We start from the raw sequence: 22402 nt of genomic DNA on the forward strand, positions 1-22402 counted from the left end.
TTAGTATTGATTCTATTAGGTTAAACCTTCATCTGGTATGCTGCCAAAGTCTCAACGTTGTTATTTATAATCATTATGTTTTTGTGATATTTCCTTTATTATCTCAAATAAAAAGAATTAAAAAAAAGAGATAGATAATCCCTTTATTATCTATTCCCCAGTTTTGCATAACCAACACAGTTATATTAATACACTTTTTACCTCTGTGATTACCTTGTATCTAAGCCTCTGCAGACTGCCCCTTTATTTTGACAGACTTGCATTTTAACCAATCAGTGCTTTATCATAAGTAACATCACGGGTGTGAGCACAATGTTATCGTTATGGCATGAACTAGCACTGTCTAGCTGTGAAAAACTGCCAAATGCATTCAGATAAGAGGCGGCCTTCAAGGGCTTAGAAATTAGCATATGAGCCTACCTAGGTTTAGCTTTAAACTAAGAATACCAAGAGAACAAAGCAAATTTGATGATAAAAGTAAATTGGAAAGTTGTTTAAAATTACTTGCCTTATCTGAATCATGAACATTTAATTTTGACTAGACTGTCCCTTTAAATTAAATATATTTTTATACTGTAATGCACCTTAAGATAAGTGGCTTGACACTGATCAAAATGAGCGCTATATGATTACATGATAGACTGTCCCTTTAAGAGGCGTATAAAGCAAATTAATGAACTATATATATAAAATGGTTTTGTTGGTTTTATATTAAAGTGCTTTCAAATAAAAAAAGTACAAATAATTCCTACTCTTAATAAAAACTTCAGCACAAATATTTTACTATACTTTAAAGGGACATTCCGGTCAAAATTTAAATGCACATAGACAAATTTCATCTTGGAACAGAAACATATTTACAATATAATTGTGTTGGAAAAAATGATTCCAGAAAAAGTTATCACTGTTTTAGTGTTAACATTTGTCTCTGCACGTGCATGTGAAGCATAGCTAAATATTCTTAGTGCACCAGGAATTTAAATACTGCAGCTGCTCAGAGTGCCAGTGGGGCTTGTATCATGTCAGCAATTAAAAAACTGAGTCATTACAAAATGGAAGAAGCACTTTAGGTTCTCTGAGCAAGTGCTGTGTTTAAAATGCTGGTGCACGGGGCATACGTAAATACACATTTGAAACAGATATAGCTTTTATTAGAAGGATTTTTGTTTATACATGTAATATTACAAAAATACTTTAACCAAAACTGAAATGCATCACGTGGATTCCAATTTTGGCTGTTATGTCCCTTTAATGCACTCCAGGGGAAATATCCAAACAAAATACTTTGATCCAACTTTCAGTGAGCATCTCATGATTTATTGTATATTTCTGTTCTTTTGATTCCTTTTGCCAGTCTGCAAAGTACAATAGTTAAGTGTTTGTAGATGCATGTTAAGCATTATGTTAGTATAAAGGGCATTCATTTACAATTCTTATCTATTAAATCCAATTAGGCGCATATATGTAGCAAGGTTAGCCTTGATAAGTCAGACGGTGCTTTTTCAATTCTGAGAATTAGAAAATTGTGGTTAAATAATCATGTATATAATCTTTTCTGGACCATGTGAATGATTGATTTAAACTGAATATACTATTTTTTAATCAATGTATTTTAACCTTTGGGTTTGATTTTAGTAATTACTGCAATAAAGGTTACGTTTCAGTGGCACACTCTAGAGGGATAATAAGTAACATGTGGTTATTATTTGGTATTGCGTAGGTGCTTTTCGAATGCTCTTTTCCTGTGGTTTTCAGTTGCATTTAACACTTCACGCTGTACGCAGTGCAAATCCTTCCTGCATTTACTGCAACATACCTTCTGGGTGTTAACTGCATTCTCACCCTACAACATAATACACAGTGATTGCTTGATACATATCAAGAGATTTTTTTATGATAGTGGAGGGCCCCCTCTAGTGGCCTGGAACAACATTAAGGGATTACCAACTTGAAGTCTGGAGGATGCTAGATTGTGTTTGTTACAATGTTGCAGGTGTGGAGGCGGGTGTTTGTGCTTACCTTTATAGGGCTCTGCAGCAGCGATACCGGCCTCTTCCTGTTCCAGGAAATTTTCTTCATGTCCTGTGCTGAGTTGGATGATGGATAGAGTCAGGAGGAAGGCGATGCCACCGAAGAGATATCGTGAAGTGGTGGAGACGAAGGCCAGGAAGAAAGGACCTGCAGGAGGGAGAGATGATCAGTTCTCTGATGAAGCGGTACCCCCCACACCCCAGAAATCCCCCCCAAGTAGAAGGTTTAACAGGGGAAAGAAGGTGGTGGGTGGGGAGACAGGCCCCACAGTACAGGCACAGGGTGGTGCGTCGTTGGGGTAGGCCCTGGTCCCTCTCAGCAGTCTGGCGTGGTAGACGGTGCCCTCTATATGGGCCAGGATGGGACACAGGGTAGCCAGACAGGGGCCCAGGTGGTGCAGGCAGAACAAGGTGCACAGGTAGGGGGGGTCCCGGCCCCGATGTTACCTACCTTACCTCTGGCGGCCATGGCGGCTGTCCTGGTCCTTGCGCAATCCCTTGCTGCAGTGGTGGGCCAGTCCGCGCTAGCGCAGGGTCAGGGGGTCCCAGGGGCCGCCGGTGGTGAGGAGGGAGGGCCGAGGCCTAGTTGTGGTGCAGGAGGTTTGAGAGCATCAGGCCACGCCCACTCACATTGCGGTTCTCGCAATACTTTCTCCCTGGGTTCTTCCAGTGAGGAGGAGAGCGGCCGCCATATTGGAAGGAGGGGCAGAGAGCGGGACAGGGCCCACCATGACGGAAGCACTCACAGTAAGTTGGGGAGTCTCGGATCGTGGCTGGGGCCTCAAAAGGCAGAGGGTGGGTCTTTGGGGCTCCAGGGGACTTACCGGGCAGCAGTACAGCCGGCGTGTATGTAGTGGGGGAGACGGTTGGGGCACGTGGCTCCAAAGATGCTGGTGATTGCAGTGCTGTAGGCCCATGGGAGAGTGCAAGGGTGCAGGAGAATGTTATGTGTGGGTCCACATGGACCGGCAGCAAATAACTTGGCAAGGAGAGCTGCGGATAATGCTGTGCAGGTGGGGGTGGGAAATGCGGGGATAACACATTTTGAATGGATGGGTGCCCAGGGTGGCACAAGGGTGCACGTGGCGCAGGATGAGCATGTATCTAGGCCTCACACAGGCCAGGGGGGCGAGTGTGTATGGGCAAGACAGCGTGATTACAGAGGAGTGCATTAAAAGGGCAGTGGAGGCTTCGCTGCATGAGGGCAACAGGCTCCAAGCCTCTCTTGGGTCCAGTGTGAACGTCCGGGAGGGGACAGGCCAAGAGGAGATGATTAGGAGAGCCGTGTCTGCAGCTTTGGGAATGAATGGTGGGGGAGGGCAGGGGGGACCTAGTGCAGGCCCTCCTTTTGAGGCCTCATTCTTTCCAGGAGGGCGCACAGATGGCGGAATGTGAGTACTATGCACCTGGCATTACACACGCTAACACAAGGTTGTCCACTAGTGGGTCAGGCTCAGACAGTGGGGAGGACATGGGGCTAGTGGGTAAGGGCCAGCAGAGAATGTTTAGGTGGGTTAAAAAAATGGCGGCTGGGCAAGCAAAGGCCAAAGTAGTGGCTTCGGGGATGGGGGAAGTGCCAGGGGGATCACCAGTGTTAGGGAGTGCCACGTAACCCGCGGGACAGGTTCAGAGGAAGGTGGCGGCACAAGGGGATACCTATCCCTGTCTCGTGCACTCACTGTACGGCCATCTCAAACAAAAAATAATTATGAAAATTCTGGAGGGGCGATACGTGAATGTTTTTGACCTCTCTCTGGATGCATATAGGGCTAAGGAAAGGGCGGTGGATGGTTTGGGCCCTAAGAAACCACGCAGACCTGAGACTTATGAGGAATGGCTCAAATGCTTCAGGGTCCTGGCGGCGTGCTACGTTGATAGGTGGCCTCTGCAGGGTCATAACTTATTTAAATATCTGGATACTATAGAGGATATCCACAATAGGTTTAAGGAGGGGGCATGGCGTGACTACGATATGGCATTTCATAGAAAGATGGTAGGGAACCCTTTATTGCATTTCTGTACCCAGGACATGCACTTATGGTCCAAATTGGGACTGGAAGGGGGTTTCCCCTCCCCCCTGCAGGCTCAGTAGGGGGCCTCGCCCAAAGAAGTGGGGTAGGGAGTTCTGGAAATTCCAGGACCGACAGTGTGATCGGGGGAGCAGTTGCTCCTTTCAACACATATGCAAGTATTGTAGTGGCCCCCATCCGGGAGTTGAGTGTAATAAAAGGAAGGAACAGGGCCTTGATAGGCAAGTTCCCAAGCCGGGAGTTGGCGTCAAGGGCGCCAACCCAGCTGAAACTGCTAGCCATGAGTCCATGGCTAGCACACTACCCCAACCAGGATGCGGCGGGGCTTTTCCGGTCAGGGTTGGAAGTGGGGTTTAAGATTCCGGTGGGGGAGAAGGTTGTGGGGTCTCAGGTGCATAGGAACTTGAAGACAGCATACGAATTCCCGCAGGTTGTAAGGGAGAAACTGGCAAAGGAGGTAGCGATGGGTAGGGTGTCTGGCCCGTTCGAGGCCATCCCTTTTGCGGATCTCGTGGTCTCCCCTCTGAAAGTGGTGCCCAAGAAGGAGCAAAGAAGGAGCAGGAGAAATTCAGGCTGATCCATCACTTGTCATTCCCGAAAGAGGGGTCAGTTAACGACGCCATTTATCCGGAGCTAAGCTTGGTTCACTATCAGTCATTTGACGATGCATTGGACATTGTCAGGGATTGTGGTCCAGGTGCGCTAATGGCGAAACTGGACATTGAGTCCGCTTTCCGACTGCTACCCTTACACCCTTCAGCCTTCAGGCTGATGGAGATGAAATTCATTTTCCTGTTCTCTATTCGAGTGCTTCAGTTCGTTCCTTCACTGGGTGGTTCAGAAGGCGTCCGAGGGCGGGGCGGTGGCTCATTACCTGGATGATTTTCTGTTGGTCGGGAGAGCAGGTTCCACGGAGTGCGAACAGCTCATGAAGGTAATGCAGGATATGATGCCAAGGTTCGGGGTACTGCTGGCGGAGGATAAAACGCAAGGCCCTTGCATGTGTCTCACTTTTCTGGGAATTGAAATTGACACGGTGCAGGTAGTATGCAGACTGCCTGAGGACAAGGTAGCCAGAATGTTGCACATGGTGCAGAAGGTGCGCGGGCAAGACAGAGCCCCCGTTAAGGAGGTACAGTCACTATTTAGTCTGCTTAATTTTGCAGGGCGGGTCATCCCGATGGGCAGAGTTTTTAACCGCCGTCTGGAAAGCCAGCTTCAGGGTCTGGTAGGGCAGGTAAAGTGGGGCAGGGTCACGCCAGAGGTGAGGGACGACCTTGAGGTGTTGGCCAGGTTCCTGCACGATTTCAATGGAGTTTGTCTCTGGAGGGCTCCACCAGTTTCAAACCAAATGCTGCATCTCTTTACAGACGCAGCAGGCAGCTCGGGGTACGGAGCCTGTCTGGACAGGGAATGGAGCATGGCTCCATAGCCTCCAGACTGGATATCCGAGGGTTGGACAAGAAACCTGACCTTATTGGAAATGTTTCCGATAGTGGCAGCTGTAGAGATTTGGGGCCGGCGTCTAGCTAATAGGGCAGTGGTGTTTTGGGTTTGTGCATTACTTAAGGCACTTAGTGTTGTGATGCTTGCAGCTCAATATTTGTTTCACCACCAAACACATCCCGGGAGTGCAGAACGTTATTTCTGATGCACTCTCTCGATTCAATTGGGAGCAGTTTAGGAAGGCAGCAGCCAGGGTGGCGAAAGAGGGTTTAATATGCCCTGCTTTTCTTTGGCAGCTGTTGAAGTTTGGGAAGGCATCCTCCCCCTGATCAGAGCATGGAGAGCATACATGGGCCATTGGAAAAGATGGGAGGCATTCTGTCAGCAGAAGGGTGTCAGGGTACAGCTGGCATCACAGGTACAGGTGCTGGAATGGTTAGCGGCTTTGAGGCAGGAAGGGGTCAGCAGAATAGGAGCAGGGAGAGGGTGTCAGCAGTGGCCTTCTTCAATAAAGCATTGGGCAATGTTGATCATTCAAGAACTTTCTTAGACAGATCTTGAAGGGGTGGGGTTGGGTGAACCCCTGTCCTAAGGATTGGAGGGAGCCCATCACATCAGTTTGCCTGAGGTTGATGGCCTTGGAACTGAAATCAGCTTGCACGTCCGAGTATGAGGTGCTACTTTTCAGGGCGGCTTTTGCTTTAGCTTTCGCAGGGGCGCTACATCTAGGAGAATTGGTAGCATCCTCGAAGGTGAATGGGGCAGGGGGAATCCAAGTGGATCACCTTCGGGCGGCCGAGGGAGGGCTTCTCCTGCTAGTGCCTAGGTCCAAGACGGACCAAGAGGGTAAGGGGTCGTGGTTGTCTCTGGCAAAGCTGGACTTCCAGGAATGTTGCCCGGTGCGCTGCGTCGAGGAGTTTAGTAAGGTAAGGCCTCCCAACAGTTCCTTGTTCATGAGAATGGTAGCTCCCTGTCGGTATTTCAGTTCCGCAGGATCCTTGCCAAAGTGGCGGAGCGGATGGGGTTGGATCCTACACGGATCGCCCCTCACTCATTTCGGATTGGAGCAGCTACCAGTGAGGCGGCGCAAGGGCGCTTCGCCGTTGGAGATTAAGCGCATAGGGCGCTGGAAGTCAGGCCGTTATAGAACGTATATTAGGCCAACCCAAGACATATAAAAAAATAAAAATAAATAATAATAAATAAAATAAAATTGTCGGGGGGGTCTGGTTTGGTGCAAGATTTCCCGCTGTTATGGGGGTGTGTCAGTTAACACCTAGTTAGAGCAGGGGCAGTTGGGGGCTGTCTATGGGGACTGGCGAAAAGGGTTAATGTGGATGAATCATGTTTTGCCAGGTACGTTAGGTGCGAAGTCACCACCAGTTCGTGTATGGATAGTAGGCCACCCCTTTATCCATTGGGCTTCCATCAGGGCGCTGTGTTCTCCGGAAAGTCAGCAACTTGGATTCACAATGTCCAGGGCCAACTTTTAATGGTTAGGGCTCAGGGGCCTTATATGGGCAGATTTGCCAGCTCTTCTGCAAGAGGCGCACAGGAGTTGGGGGCAGCCACACATTGTGGTGCTACATTTGGGCGGGAATGACTTGGGCTCGGTGCCTGAACTGGACTTCATTAAGAGGCTGGTGGCCGACTTGAAGTGGGTGTACACCCTGGGGGTGGGGCGGTCGCTCATTACCTGGATGATTTTCTGTTGGTCGGGAGAGCAGGTTCCACGGAGTGCGAACAGCTCATGGAGGTAATGCAGGATATGATGCCAAGGTTCGGGGTACTGCTGGTGGAGGATAAAATGCAAGGCCCTTGCATGTGTCTCACTTTTCTGGGAATTGAAATTGACACGGTGCAGGCAGTATGCAGACTGCCTGAGGACAAGGTAGACAGAATGTTGCACATGGTGCAGAAGGTGCACGGGCAAGACAGAGCCCCCGTTAAGGAGGTACAGTCACTATTGGGTCTCCTTAATTTTGCGGGGCGGGCCATCCCGATGGGCAGAGTTTTTAACCGCCGTCTGGAAAGCCAGCTTCAGGGTCTGGAAGGGCAGGTAAAGTGGGCCAGGGTCAAGCCAGAGGTGAGGAACGACCTTGAGGTGTGGGCCAGGTTCCTGAGCGATTTCAATGGAGTTTGTCTCTGGAGGGCTCCACCAGTTTCAAACCAAATGCTGCATCTCTTTACAGACGCAGCAGGCAGCTCGGGGTACGGAGCCTATCTGGACGGGGAATGGAGCACGGCTCCATGGCCTCCAGACTGGATATCCGAGGGTTGGACAAGGAACCTGACCTTATTGGAACTGTTTCCGATCATGGCAGCTGTAGAGATTTGGGGCCGGCGTCTAGCTAATAGGGCAGTGGTGTTTTGGGGTTGTACATTACTTAAGGCACTTAGTGTTGTGATTCTTGCAGCTCAATATTTGTTTCACCGCCAAACACATCCCGGGAGTGCAGAACGTTATTTCTGATGCACTCTCTCGATTCAATTGGGAGCAGTTTAGGAAGGCAGCAGCCAGGGTGGCGAAAGAGGGTTTAATGTGCCCTGCTTTTCTTTGGCAGCTGTTGAAGGTTGGGAAGGCATTCTCCCCCTGATCAGAGCATGGAGAGCATACATGGGCCATTGGAAAAGATGGGAGGCATTCTGTCAGCAGAAGGGTGTCAGGGTACAGCTGGCATCACAGGTACAGGTGCTGGAATGGTTAGCGGCTTTGAGGCAGGAAGGGGTCAGCAGAATAGGAGCAGGGAGCAGGCTGTCGGCAGTGGCCTTCTTCAATAAAGCATTGGGCAATGTTGATCATTCAAGAGCTTTCTTAGACAGGTCTTGAAGGGGTGAGGTAGGGTGAACCCCCGTCCTAGGGATCGGAATGAGCCCATCACATCAGTTCGCCTGAGGTTGATGGCCTTGGAACTGAAATCAGCTTGCACATCTGAGTATGAGGTGTTACTTTTCAGGGCGGTGTTCGCTTTAGCTTTCGCAGGGGCATCCTCGAAGGCGAATGGGGCAGGGGGAATCCAAGTGGATCACCTTCGGGCGGCCGAGGGAGGGCTTCTCCTGCTAGTGCCTAGGTCCAAGATGGACCAAGAGGGTAAGGGGTTGTGGTTGTCTCTGGCAAAGTTGGACTTCCAGGAATGTTGCCCGGTGCGCTGCGTTGAGGAGTTTAGTAAGGTAAGGCCCAAGGCCTCCCAACAGTTCCTTGTTCACAAGGATAGTAGCTCCCTGTGGGTATTTCAGTTCCGCAGGGTCCTTGCCAAAGTGGCGGAGCGGATGGGGTCGGATCCTACACGGATCGCCCCTCACTCATTTCGGATTGGAGCAGCTACCAGTGCGGTGGCGCGAGGCACTTTGCCGTTGGAGATTAAGCGCATAGGGCACTGGAAGTCAAGCCGTTATAGAACGTATATTAGGCCAACCCAAGAAATATAAAAAAATAAATAATAATAAATAAAATAAAATTGTCGGGGGGGGTCTGGATTGGTGCAAGAATTCCGCTGTTAAGGGGGTGTGACAGTTAACACCTAGTTAGAACAGGGGCAGTTGGGGGCTGTCTATGGGGACTGGTGAAAAGGGTTAATGTGGATGAATCATGTTTTGCCAGGTACGTTAGGTGCGAAGTCACCACCAGTTCGTGTATGGATAGTAGGCCACCCCTTTATCCATTGGGCTTCCATCAAGGTGCTGCAGTCTCCGGAAGGTCAGCAACTTGGATTCACAATGTCCAGGGCCAACTTTTAATTGTTAGGGCGCAGGGGCCTTACATCGGCAGATTTGCCAGCTCTTCTGCAAGAGGCGCACAGGAGTTGGGGGCAGCCACATATTGTGGTGCTACATTTGGGTGGGAATGACTTGGGCTCGGTGCCTGAACTGGACCTCTTTAAGAGGATGGTGGCCAACTTGAAGTGGGTGCACACCTGGCTCAGTGATGTGAGGCTGGGATGGTCCAATGTGGTTGCTAGGCTGCACTGAAGGCATATTGTGACCCAGAAAGCGGCATACAATGTGAGGAAGAAGGTCAACAATGAGATGGGTAGAACGCTCACAGCCCTGGGGGGCTTCGTGATTAAGCATGAGGCTATTACAGCTGACAAAAAGGACCTATTTTGCCCGGACGGGGTTCACCTATCAGACGTTGGGCTGGACTTGTTCTTAAAGGACATCAGAAGGGTGCTGTTAAATTTAATTTTAGGCAAAAAAACAAAAAAAAAAGGTAGTGGTTATATTGTAGTAATAGGTGCCTGTTGACTTGGGTGGTGGCAAGAGAATGCCTGGCTCTTGTGGCGGGTGGTCAAGGCCCTGGGGAGTGGGCACGGGGAGAGAAGAGTGACGGTCTAAAAAGGAGAGGGGATACGCCCACTAGGTGCCGGGCTAAGGGTCCTCTCCCTTGCGGATGCAGACCGAAGATCTCTAAACATCACAGCTCTCTCTCTGTGCTGTTGGGTGTGAACAGCCGGGTGTCATGCTGCAAACATCGAAAGGGGCCTTGTCCGTCTGCTGGTAGGGGTTAGGTTAGGGTGAGATGCCGCCACCGATTGGATGGCAAACGTGTTCAAGTTTAAGTTAAAATACGTTGAGTGCCTAATAGTAATAATAAAGAATATCAGGCACTAGTTAATTGTTTATTTAATAAACGTAACCATGACTGGTCTTTCTCCCAACAAAGTTGTCTTGTCTTATTTTTGGTTATGGTTATACTAGAGTACGTAGGACGGAATAGGGGGTTTATACCTTAAGATAGTGGAGGGCCCCCTCTAGTGGGCCTTAAACAACATTAAGGGATTACCAACTTGAAGTCTGGAGGATGCTAGATTGTGTTTGTTACAATGTTGGAGGTGTGGAGGCGGGTGTTTGTGCTTACCTTTATAGGGCTCTGCAGCAGTGATACTGGCCTCTTCCTGTTCCAGACTTCAAGGAGAAATTTTCCTCGCCCACCCATCCCGGAGAAGAAGGCGGCAGTGGCAACGATGCGGCAGAGTGAGGGTGAGTGTAACCCGGCCGGGGTAGGTTTAATTGAGGTAGCCTTCGTAAGCCGGGGTTTTTAATATAGCCTTCCACCCCTAACAGGAGGGTTGCACGATTCGACTGATAGGGGATGCCTTACAGGGTTGGTTGGAGATGCCCTAGCTGGCGGATGGTCAAGGCCCTGGGGAGCGAGCATGGGGAGAGAAGAGTGACGGTCTAAAAAGGGGAGGGGATACGCCCACTAGGCGCCAGCCTAGGGGTCCTCTCCCTTGCAGATGCAGACCGAAGATCTCTAAACATCACAGCTCTCTCTCTGTGCCATTGGGCATGAACAGCCGGGTGTCACGTTGCAAACATTGAAAGGGGCCTTGTTCGTCTGCTGGTAGGGGTTAGGTTAGGCTGAGATGCCGCTACCAATTGGATGACAAACTTGTGTTCAAGTTTAAGTTAACATACGTTGAGTGCCTAATAGTAATAATAAAGAATATCAGGCACTAGTTAATCGTTTATTTAATAAACGTGACCGTGACCAGTCTTTCTCCCATCAAAGTTGTCTTGTCTTATTTTTGGTTATGCTTATACTAGATTACGTAGGATGGAATAGGGGGTTTATACCTTATGGCTTGTGCCCCATAGCAGCAAAATAATAACAAAACAAATGTCAGCGTCGGGCTGTGAAGGAACCTTATGCACAATGACGTGACAGAATGAGGAAGTGCCTAGATGCAGGAGCGCTTTCTCCTTGTTTATGATGTGTAGGTGGGAAGCTGTTCCATAAACATATCTAATAGCTATTAAAACCTGACCTGACCTGACCTGACCTGACCCACTGGCTAGCAGCGAGTTCTTCTATGGAGGGTGAAGGGATATTTTATGGATATCATATCTCTTCCTCCACTTAAATTAAAAGGAAATGAAACTACCCCAAATGAAAAAGAGAAAGTTCCTCTCACATACAGTATCTCACAAAAGTGAGTACACCCCTCACATTTTTGTAAATATTTTAATATATCTTTTCATGTAACACTGAAGAAATTACACTTTGCTACAATGTAAAGTAGTGAGTGTACATCCTGTATAACAGTGTAAATTTGCTGTCCACACAAAATATCTCAACACGCAGCCATTAATGTCTAAACTGTTAGTAACAAAAGTGAGTACACCCCTAAGTGGAAATGTCCAAATTGGGCCCAAAGTGTCAATATTTTGTGTCACCACCATTATTTTCTAGCACTGCCTTAACCCTCTTAGGCATGGAGTTCACCAGAGCTTCACAGGTTGCCACTGGAGTCCTCTTCCACTCCTCTATGACAACATCACGGAGCTGGTGGATGTTAGAGACATTGCACTCCCCCACCTTCCGTTTGAGGTGCCCCACAGATGCTCAATAGGGTTTAGGTCTGGAGACATGCTTGGCCAGTCCATCACCTTTTCCCTCAGCTTCTTTAGCAAGGCAGTGGTCATCTTGGAGGTGCGTTTGGGGTCATTATCATGTTGGAATACTGCCCTGCGGCCCAGTCTCTGAAGGGAGGGGATCATGCTAGGCTTCAGTATGTCACAGTACATGTTGGCATTCATGGTTCCCTCAATGAACTGTAGCTCCCCAGTGCCAGCAGCACTTATGCAGGCCCAGATTATGACACTCCCACCACCATGCTTGACTGTAGACAAGACACACTTGTCTTTGTACTCCTCACCTAGTTGCCGCGACACATGCTTGACACCATCTGAACCAAATACGTTTATCTTGGTCTCTTCGGACCACAGGACATGGTTCCAGTAATCCATGTCCTTAATCAGCTTGCCTTCAGCAAGCTGTTTGCGGGCTTTCTTGTGCATCATCTTTAGAAGAGGCTTCCTTCTGGGATGACAGCCATGCAGACCAATTTGATGCATTGTGCGGCGTATGGTCTGAGCACTGACAGGCTGAATCCCACCGCTTCAACCTCTGCAGCAATGCTGGCAGCACTCATACGTCTGTTTCCCAAAGAAATAGTGCATTACACAACTGCTTGTGCAATGCCATCCCCTGCAGATTTACTGCCAATCAGCTGCTAGCAGGAGGTGCCAATCAACCCAATCGTATGGGATTGGGAGGATTGATGTCTGCAACCTCAAAGCAGGCGGACAAGTTAAGAAGCAACAGTCTTAAGGCTTGCATGAAAACAGCTGCATCAAGCTCCATTCGGTGTCGGCAAACTCAGCCAAACATGCCCACGGTTATGAATATCTCCTCTGTTTCCCCAGCAGAAATAACCACCATTCACTTATTGACCTAAAATTAGGCAAACACCCTAAACACGCATTCAGACTGTGATAGTACCACCCTGGCAAACAAAAGGGGGACATAGGGTGGGACATCAGCACAGGTAAACTGAAGACTGCTCCCAATTACTGCTTGCACCCCTTCATATAATCTTCCTTACTCAACCCACCTCACCTACAGTTGACCCTCTCATTTTGCGGGCACTTACCCCTCCTGTATTGCCTTCATACCAGGTATATTTACACTCACATGGTTCTTCTGTTTATCTGTATGCCTGCATTGTTTTATTAGCTAAAAGAAACCAACTCTAGAACCAACAAAAACACATAAATGAATACATCAATAAGTAAAGTTAGTGGTTACTGGGAGGTGAACTTTTGTGACAATCACTTGATAGCTTTAGGGTCATGGTTAGTTAAGGGGTGTTATAATATATAGCTATGATGAAGAAGGTAATAATGGTTTCTACAGCACTAGCTCTCCTAGAATAGGACCAATGATGTGAGATATTTGTCACTGGGCTGCTGTGTAAATACAGGACCACTTATTTGCAGGGGGAGTTTTGAATATTTTAGCACTGGGTCTCATGCCCCTCTATGTATTGTGTGGGGATATCAGAAGGGATAGCTCATCTTTCTGATTTTCTAATTTTCAGAACTGGAAATGCACCTTGCTGACTTCTCAAGTCTGACCCTGCTACATTTATGTCCCTAATTGGCTTAAAGGGACACTAAACCCACATTTTTTCTTTCATGATTCAGATTGAGCATGCAATTGTAAGCAACTTTCTAATTTACTCATATTATCATTTTGTCTTCATTCTCTTGCTATCTTTATTTAAAAAGCAGGAATGTGATGCATAGGAGCTGGCCCATTTTTTATTGAGAACCTGGGCTATGCTTGCTTATTGGTGGCTAAAAGTAAGCCTCCAATAAGCAAGCGCTATCCATGGTGCTGAACTAAAATGCTGCTAAGATTTACATTCCTGCTTTTAAAATAAAGCTAGTAAGACAATGAAGAAAAATTGACAATAAGAGTAAATTAGAAAGTTGCTTAAAATTTCATGCTCTATCTGAATCATGAAAGAAAAACATTGGGTTCAGTGTCGCTTTAAGCACATAACAACTGCAAAACAAATCAGTTGTTGCTAACATAATGACGTGGCTTTCCTGGTATTCTGCAGAATCCCAGAAGCTCAAATTGGCTCTTCCAAATAAGTGGTGTGTGGAGTCTATTGAAAAACAGGTGAAGAAAGCAAGATATTAATTCATTTTAAACATGTACAGACTTGGCTAATATGTATGTTATTCTTTAGAAGAAATGTCAGAATTACAGGGGCTCGTTATCTCTTAAGATTCGTTAATCAAAATTTTGACTAGTAAATAAAATGTGTGTGTAAAAAATATTTATGAAATCATTTTCATATTATATTGTATACCATGTACAAAAATATTAATTTATAGTGATTTTTCTCATATTTGTGTGTTTCTGTAAACTAAAATTATTTTTTAAACAACACAGATTGGAAAACTCACAGAAATAGAGCACTGAATTTATATTCAAGTCCAATGTGTGCAAAAGCCTAAAAATGGTATCAGCACAAGAGTGTGAAATGGCAATGGAAGGGTTAAAATGGTGTTAAAATTGAATTAACTTACACATTTCTTTTTCTTTAAAGGGGAGAAGAGGGAAGATCCCATCTGTACCTCTGGTAAGAAATATCGTATTTTACGATGAATAAAAGAAACATAGTTTTGCGTTCTATAGATGTATAATAATTAGATGTGCCTTTGAGTTGTTACGATTGCAAAGTCATAATGAAAAATGGATATTTGTTTTCACGAAATAAATACCCAAAAGAACGCACCAACTTAATTGAAAGAAAAGGAAGAAATGCTGATGAAATTCACAGTATTCATTAGTTTCCTTTAAAGGGGCATGAAACCACAAAATGTTCTTTCATGACTTGAATAGAACATACCATTTTAAACAACCTTTCAATTTACTTCTGTTAGCATTTTCTTGTTTTCTTGTTATCCTTTGTTGAAAAACAGGGAATGTAAGGTCAGGAGTGTGCACGTGTCGTCAGCACTATATGGCAGCAGTTTTGCAACAATGTCATACATTGAGATTATAATAATAGTGGAAAATAGCAATACTGATCCCCAGTGGACAAAATATATCCACTGGAGCGGTGCAGGGTGCTAATTAGTTAAAGGGACAGTCTACTCCTGAATGTTTGTTGTTTTAAAAGATAGATAATCCCTTTATTACCCATAACCAACACCGTTATATTAATACACGCTTTACCTCTGCCACTCAGATATCAGTTTGTCACGTGACGCGCATCCACATTCAACACAAAAATAAAAAATACTTTCCGTATAGCCAGATATTGTGCCGATTTTGTGGGTTCTGAGATGTGACAATGTTACATATAATTTATTGACACTATATTACATTCCTTTGGATGCCATAATGATACATGTTCTCATAGTGATATGATAGGACCACACAGCCAATTGTCTTTACATACCTGTCAGTCTTTCTGATTGGATATGGATGTATATTTAGAAACATTGACAATGCACTTGATTGGTGAAATGTACTGATGGATCTGATTGGTTTGTCCTGGCGATTTATGATTGGCTATAAGTGTTAATTAATATTCAAGATTGTGGTTTGCCCTTTGCCTGTGTTGCGAAATGTGAGTCAGGCTGTCCTGGTGAATTCAGTGCCTTTTAGGACCATTTTATAGATTTAAATTTTACATGTTTACTTGATTGTGTTTTTCACTTCTTAAAGGGAAAGTAGCACGGGAAGGAATACCCAGATATTTGTAAATAATTGCAGTGGGGTGACATGAGAGATCAGTAGATTGCCAATCCCTTTTGGCTTCAGTGTACTTAATAGTCACAGATAGTTAAGTTTGTGGGATATTTGTTCCCTTGTGTCACACTGGGGATAATTACCCATGCTGCAGAGTTACAATTGGTAATATTGAATAGTTACTTAGACGTTAGGTTCTGAGCTCACTAGTTGTTATTTTTCCAATAAAAGTTATATTTTAATGATTGTTCCCTATGAAATATGTGTGGTATGAGACACTGATGATTCTTCTATTTTTTGAGTGCTTAGGGGATGCTTTTTCTCTTTCTTCTTTAGCAAGAACACTAGATGGCAGCACTGTTTCCTGTTATGTAGCGCTTCAGGCATGTGAACGCTACCTACCTAGATATCTCTTTAACAAGGAATAACATGTGAATGAAGCAAATTTCAAAATAGAAGTAAATTGGAAACTTTTTTAAAATTGTATTTTTCTATATGAATAATGAAAGAAAAAATTTGGGTTTGGACTGGTGCATTATTTGGACTGGCCAAGGGGATTCCTTGGACTGAACAGTGGCGTTCCATTGGCTGTTTAGGGGAGTTCATTGAATTGGACAGTTGCATTCCTTGGACTGGACAGGGGTGTTCCTTTGGCTGGACAGGGACATTGCCTGGGCTGTACCAGTGCATTCCTTGGACTGGGTAGTTTCATTGGCCTGTATTGGGGTATACAATTGGACTGGAGAGGGGCATTCATTGGACTTAAGATAGACAGAGACATTAATTGGGCTGGCCTGAGGAGCTCCTTGGACTGGATAGGAGTATTCCTAATACTGGCCATGGTTGTTCCTTGGGCTGGGCAGGGGTGTTCCTTGGGCTGGGCAGGGGTGTTCCTTTGGCTGGGTAGGGGTGTTTCTTCAGCTGGGCAGGGGAGTTTTTTTGTTCTGTGAACTACCTTGTACCTAGTAGTTCCTGCTCCATGCAGCCTAATATTTATGCCCAAGGCTTCAGAATTCCTACTTTTTTTTTTTTTTTTTTTAATTTTTTATTTATGTCCAACAAAAGGGTACAAGAATACACATCATGTAATCCAAATAATACATATCAGATAAGTTGCGAGAAAGAAAATTAGCATGACAATAACATGAATTAACATGCGCCACAGATACTTGATGATGCAGTAGTTAGAAATAAATGTTGATTTTAAAGGATCCAAGACATATCAGCTCTGGTGAGTATGTACCACAGTGTTGGGATTTTATTTTTATTCAACAAACTAACTTAATAAAATAAAATAAAATAAAAATAAAAGTTAAACTAAACACAACTAAGACTACATTGTAGAGATTACCCCTACTACTCTGCATTCTCCAAATAGGACTACTGTTATGAACTTGATCCTATAAAAAAGAAAATGTGTATAGAAAGTGTGAAACTTATCACAATATGGCAACCAGTACAGTGATGCTGCACCATAGTAGCAAGGCCTTAGATGGGAAAAAAGGGTACTATAAAAATATTTTGAGCATATGTTTACTCCAAGCTGTAATGTAAGAGCCTCAAGCAGATCTATGAGAGTGTGACTATAGTGGGTTTTTCCTTGTAAAAATGCAGTGTAAGTGTACAGTTTTACCACCCTCAATGGGAGTGAGAAGATGCTTTTCTGTGTACCAACACCACTGCCCCAGGGCCCAAGTTTTTCCAAGATTGTAATATGGGAAACTTAGCTAGACCTATAAAAGAGTGACTGTAGTAGGATTTGCCGATATATATGCAGTATGGAAAACTGGGAGAAGTGCCGCAGGCACCCAGATGCAAAGAGTATCAAACTAACCGTTAAATAAATATTTCTGTTGATATGGTTTAAATAGGTTAGTGGTGGGACAACAGCAAAATCTGTCATACAATTCATGTCTATGTCAGTAGAAATAGCCATCAGCATAGCATTAATCTTGTAGAGCATCAAAGAAAATAAAAACAGGAAAAAATCACACACAAAAAACAAACAACCTGCAAACAGTGTACACATGCAATAGAGTTCTATCATTTAAGCAAGCATAAGGATGACACTATACAGAATATTGTCCCTGAGGTTCAAACTCTGGAATCAAACCTAAGGTTAGTCAGGCAAATGAGGTACTCATAGGAATAAAGTTAAGCTATGGTCATAGAAACAGTAGGGGCAGATGAACAAATAAATAGTGCCACAGAATCAGCGGGTTAATAATTATACCCAATCAGGTATCATTAGATCAGACAAAGCTGCACTGTCTATGGTGTCTGAGAATAGGGAATTTGAGGCAAACAAAGACTATATAGCCCAACATTAACATGAACGTTGGAGGGGTGACAATTCGTGTCGTCATAACTTAGACCAGAACGGCTAACCATAATACTGCCGGTGTGGCTTTGATTTTATCTTCAGTCAGCCGATGCCCATTTTCCAACCAGTGTTCTGCGCCTTGTTCTCTACATGAGGGCTCGAGCTGTGAGAAGCTGCAGACTGTGTTTTTGCCGATGTGGTGACCACTCGAAATGATGTGTTGGCATATGGGAGTACAGAAAAAACTGCCATGTAGGGATAGCAGACAAGTGGTTTCTGCATGCTTGTGTTACGCTGTATGTCATCATGATCCAGGTCCACTGTGACAATCATGGCCGCCCCAGACCTGACAGGCATTCTCACAGGCGTGCCCTCCACACCGCGTGTACAATGAGTAACAATGCGGGTTAGGAGCCGTTGGATTTCTGTGCCTCTATTGCCGGAACAGAGGTATCGTATGCCGTCTTCTCTATTGGAGCTTAAATCCAGGTTCACAGCTATAGCAGACGCCTGCAAGGACATAGAAAGATTCGGCAAGTCCCTCCTTGAATCCGAAATTGGTTCAGTGGCAAATTCTGACAAGCCCTGGCAGGAGGGAGTTGTTCTGTTCTCCGATGTTTCTGCCACTGGTCCGTTCTGTGGGGGAGTGAGGCTGTCGACTGTTCTCTGGGAGTGGTGTGTGATATTACCAGACATAGTTTGTAAGGTAGGGGCACGTCGGCTGGAAACGGATCCACTTAGTCGTGGAGGCCGTTCCTTCATCTTCGCCATTTCACATAGCTCAGTGCAGGACGATATTAGTCGGGTTAACTTAGGCAAGAATATGGCCCTTAGTTCAGCAATAATATAACTGTTGGAATCTGATTCTTTAAAGAAGTGTCTTTCCATTTCTTGAGGTTAATGAATTGAAGTGGATTTAAGTACAACGTGGCGCTAAAAAACACGCCAGAATGCCAAATGGCCTTATTAAGTGCCTTCCAGGGGAGAAGAGATGAAATTACTTCTATCTGCGTGTAATTCCCGGACAGCTTATCTGTCAAGGGAGATGCAGATGGCATAAGGGTGATGGCAGTATAGCAGAAATTAGGAGATGATTTCTTCAGAGCTACACAAGCTCGCAGCCATCTTCTGGAGCCGCCCACCGGAAGTCAGAATTCCTACTTCTTGTATGAGTTTCCAGGTACAGAAACCTGTTTGGGGTAGTTATGAGTTACATACAAGGGAACACCCAAGTTGTGCAAAACACCGGTTGCTATACAAATGCATCAGAATTTGCATTCTCTAAAAGCACCACTATCTGAATGAGTTAAGCAAGCACTGAAGTACACATGTTATATAACTGGAAAATCTGGTATTATTGCATTATTGAAAAATATAAGGAAACAGGTTTTTCTCATGCTTTTTGTATTGGGGGGGGGGCGGAGGTGGGGGGTGGGGTATAGATGTTTCTGAACATGATATAAAAACAACAATATGCAATACAATGCAATATGTATTATTCATCATTATTTATTTTGTACAGGATCTATTATATCCTGACACAGGGGCTGTGGAATCTGCTAGAACTTTTCCTTTGTAGTGGTTGTTAGAAGGTACATTCACTAGCTCCATTAAGTTTCTTGCCTATACTCATTAGATGATTTTCACTACAAAAAGAGTTAAAAAATGTTGGATATTATTCTGGGGCTATATAACCTCAGAAGACTTTATAGTGGAATGTTAAATTTAACCCATGCAAATCAGCCAAAATATAACTCATGCAACAACTAGCTGCTTGTAACTTAGTGATGTCCTCCCTACTGCAATATAAAGAAAGAATAATCACTATTTAGAGACATAACATAAAAGCGTGGCTCTAAACTATAAGTGGAAATTGTGAAAATCCATACCGCTTCAAATTCTTAGATTGCAAGTCAAAAGTTCATACATATCGTACACACTGTAGTATAGTGCATGCAACAATATGTATAATAATAATAATGTGTGTGTGTTCCATTAGCGGTCAGCGGCAGTCACATGTATAATGTGTGTGTTTCATAAGCGATCAGCGGCAGTCACATGTATAATGTGTGTGTGTGTTCCATTAGTGGTCAAAGGCAGTCACATGTATTATGTGTGTGTGTTCCATTAGCAGTCAGCGGCAGTTACATGTATAATGTGTGTGTGTGTTCCATTAGCAGTCAGCGGCAGTTACATGTATTATGTGTGTGTGTTCCATTAGCGATCAGCGGCAGTCACATGTATAATGTGTGTGTGTTTCATAAGCGATCAGCGGCAGTCACATGTATAATGTGTGTTTGTGTTCTATTAGTGGTCAGCGGCAGTCACATGTATAATGTGTGTGTGTTCCATTAGCAGTCAGCGGCAGTTACATGTATAATGTGTGTGTGTTCCATAAGCGGTCAGCGGCAGTCACATGTGTAAAGTGTGTGTGTTCCATTAGCAGTCAGCGGCAGTCACATGTATAAATGTGTGTGTGTTCCATTAGCAGTCAGCGGCAGTCACATGTATAAATGTGTGTGTGTTCCATTAGCAGTCAGCGGCAGTCACATGTATGTGTGTTCCATTTGCAGTCAGCGGCAGTCACATGTATAATGTGTGTGTGTTCCATTAGCAGTCAGCGGCAGTCACATGTATAATGTGTGTGTGTTCCATTAGCAGTCAGCGGCAGTCACATGTATAATGTGTGTGTGTTCCATTAGCAGTCAGCGGCAGTTACATGTATTATGTGTGTGTGTTCCATTAGCGATCAGCGGCAGTCACATGTATAATGTGTGTGTGTTTCATAAGCGATCAGCGGCAGTCACATGTATAATGTGTGTGTGTGTGTTCCATTAGTGGTCAGCGGCAGCAGGGCTGCCACTAGAAATTTTGGGGCCCCTGACTTAACCATTGATCAGGGCCCCCCCCCCCTCCTTTGACATGTGTAATTTTTTACCAAGTGACTAAAACGAATATGCACTTTATTCTTAAGTGTCTATTTAAACTTGGAAATGTTGTAAAGGTAGTAACATACACTGAAACACACACACACTCACACATAAGAATTCACATATAGACTCTCTAGCAGACACGCAAAGAAACTCAGACACAGACACCCAAACAGACACTCAGCACTTGTTTACATTGACCTGACAAGTAATGAGGTAAACTACAGTTTTGTAAAAAAAGGAGATTTAGAAAACAAAATATGGAGTTCTGATTATCTTTTTGTAAAGGAAGATGCCAACTAAATGATGACAACAGCATGCAGTGGCTGAAAGGAAGGGCCCTGAACTGCCTAAACAATAATTTAAAGGTTAAATGGTAGATTGGTGACTTCCGGAAAGGTCTCATTAGTCTCAAAGTCTGTAGAAAGATGTGAATAATCAGTAGTAAGGTCAAAATGTCCTAAAAAGGAACAGACAATGGACACACACACACACAAACTCAAACTTGCACATACACCCAAGGAAACCAACAGAGACAGCCTCAGAAAACACACAAAGACATACACACACAGAGAGACAACCACATAAAACACAGAATGACATAGATACACACACCCTCACTGAGACATCCACAGAAAACACAGACATACATACACACACACACACACCCTCATAGAGACATCCACAGAAAACACACAAAGACATACACACACCCTCACAGAGACACCCACAGAAAATACACACCCTCACAGAGACATCCACAGAAAACACAGACATACATACAACACACACACACCCTCACAGAGACATCCACAGAAAACACAGACATACACACCCACCCTCACAGAGGCATCCAGAGAAAATACACAAAGACAAACACATGCCCACCCTCACAGAGACACCCATAGAAAAAGTTCAAAGACATATGCACACACCCTCACAGACATCCACAGAAAATGCACAAAGACATACACACCCACCCTCACAGAGATACCAACAGAATAAAAATACATACACACTCATAGAGACACAAACTAAAGCACAAAGACATAAACACAGACACCCACAGAAACACTCAACAGTGTGTGACATGCATGATAAAAAAAAATGCAGAAATTAAGAGATCACTTTTTAAAGAATCATATTTGTAAATGTGCAAACAAAAATAATTCTGTGAATTCAAAATTGTACATTAATGATCTGGGTAGATGGCTAGATGAAGAAAAGTACTTTTAAAAGGTTGACATGTTTGTTTGATATTTTTCCCATTTTCCCCAACCAAGAGCACCACTTCAAATATAGTGTACAAATGTTCCCATCTGTCAGCTGTACTTGTGGATTTTGAAAATGCTGTACTCTATATGGTCTTGGTGGAACCATAAGCTGTGTTACTCATACCATTAGATCTGGTTAAATGCAGGATTTGAGCTTGTTGGTATGCATTTAAAAATTAAGTCAGCTGTAGTGTAAACTGAACAGTTTTAAGTTAACCTGTCTCATTTCCAACACTGAGCAATCTTACGGCTAGATTTAGAGTTCGGCGGTAGATGGGCTGTTAACGCCACGCGTGTTTTATGTCTAACGCA

The 22402-nt window shown here is 44.7% G+C and overlaps 1 protein-coding gene across 2 annotated transcripts in view; it reads left to right on the forward strand.

Moving 5' to 3' along the window:
* The window catches only part of LOC128654717 (ecto-ADP-ribosyltransferase 3-like), a 112640-nt gene that overhangs the window by 56609 nt on the left and 33629 nt on the right, over positions 1-22402 (forward strand). For both annotated transcript variants that reach the window (XM_053708795.1, XM_053708796.1), the window contains exon 4: positions 14413-14445. In XM_053708795.1, coding sequence (XP_053564770.1) covers positions 14413-14445 — 33 coding nt within the window. The remainder of the gene's footprint in view (positions 1-14412; positions 14446-22402) is intronic.

The sequence above is a fragment of the Bombina bombina genome, chromosome 3 (assembly GCF_027579735.1).
Source record: "Bombina bombina isolate aBomBom1 chromosome 3, aBomBom1.pri, whole genome shotgun sequence".
Lineage (NCBI taxonomy): Eukaryota > Metazoa > Chordata > Amphibia > Anura > Bombinatoridae > Bombina > Bombina bombina.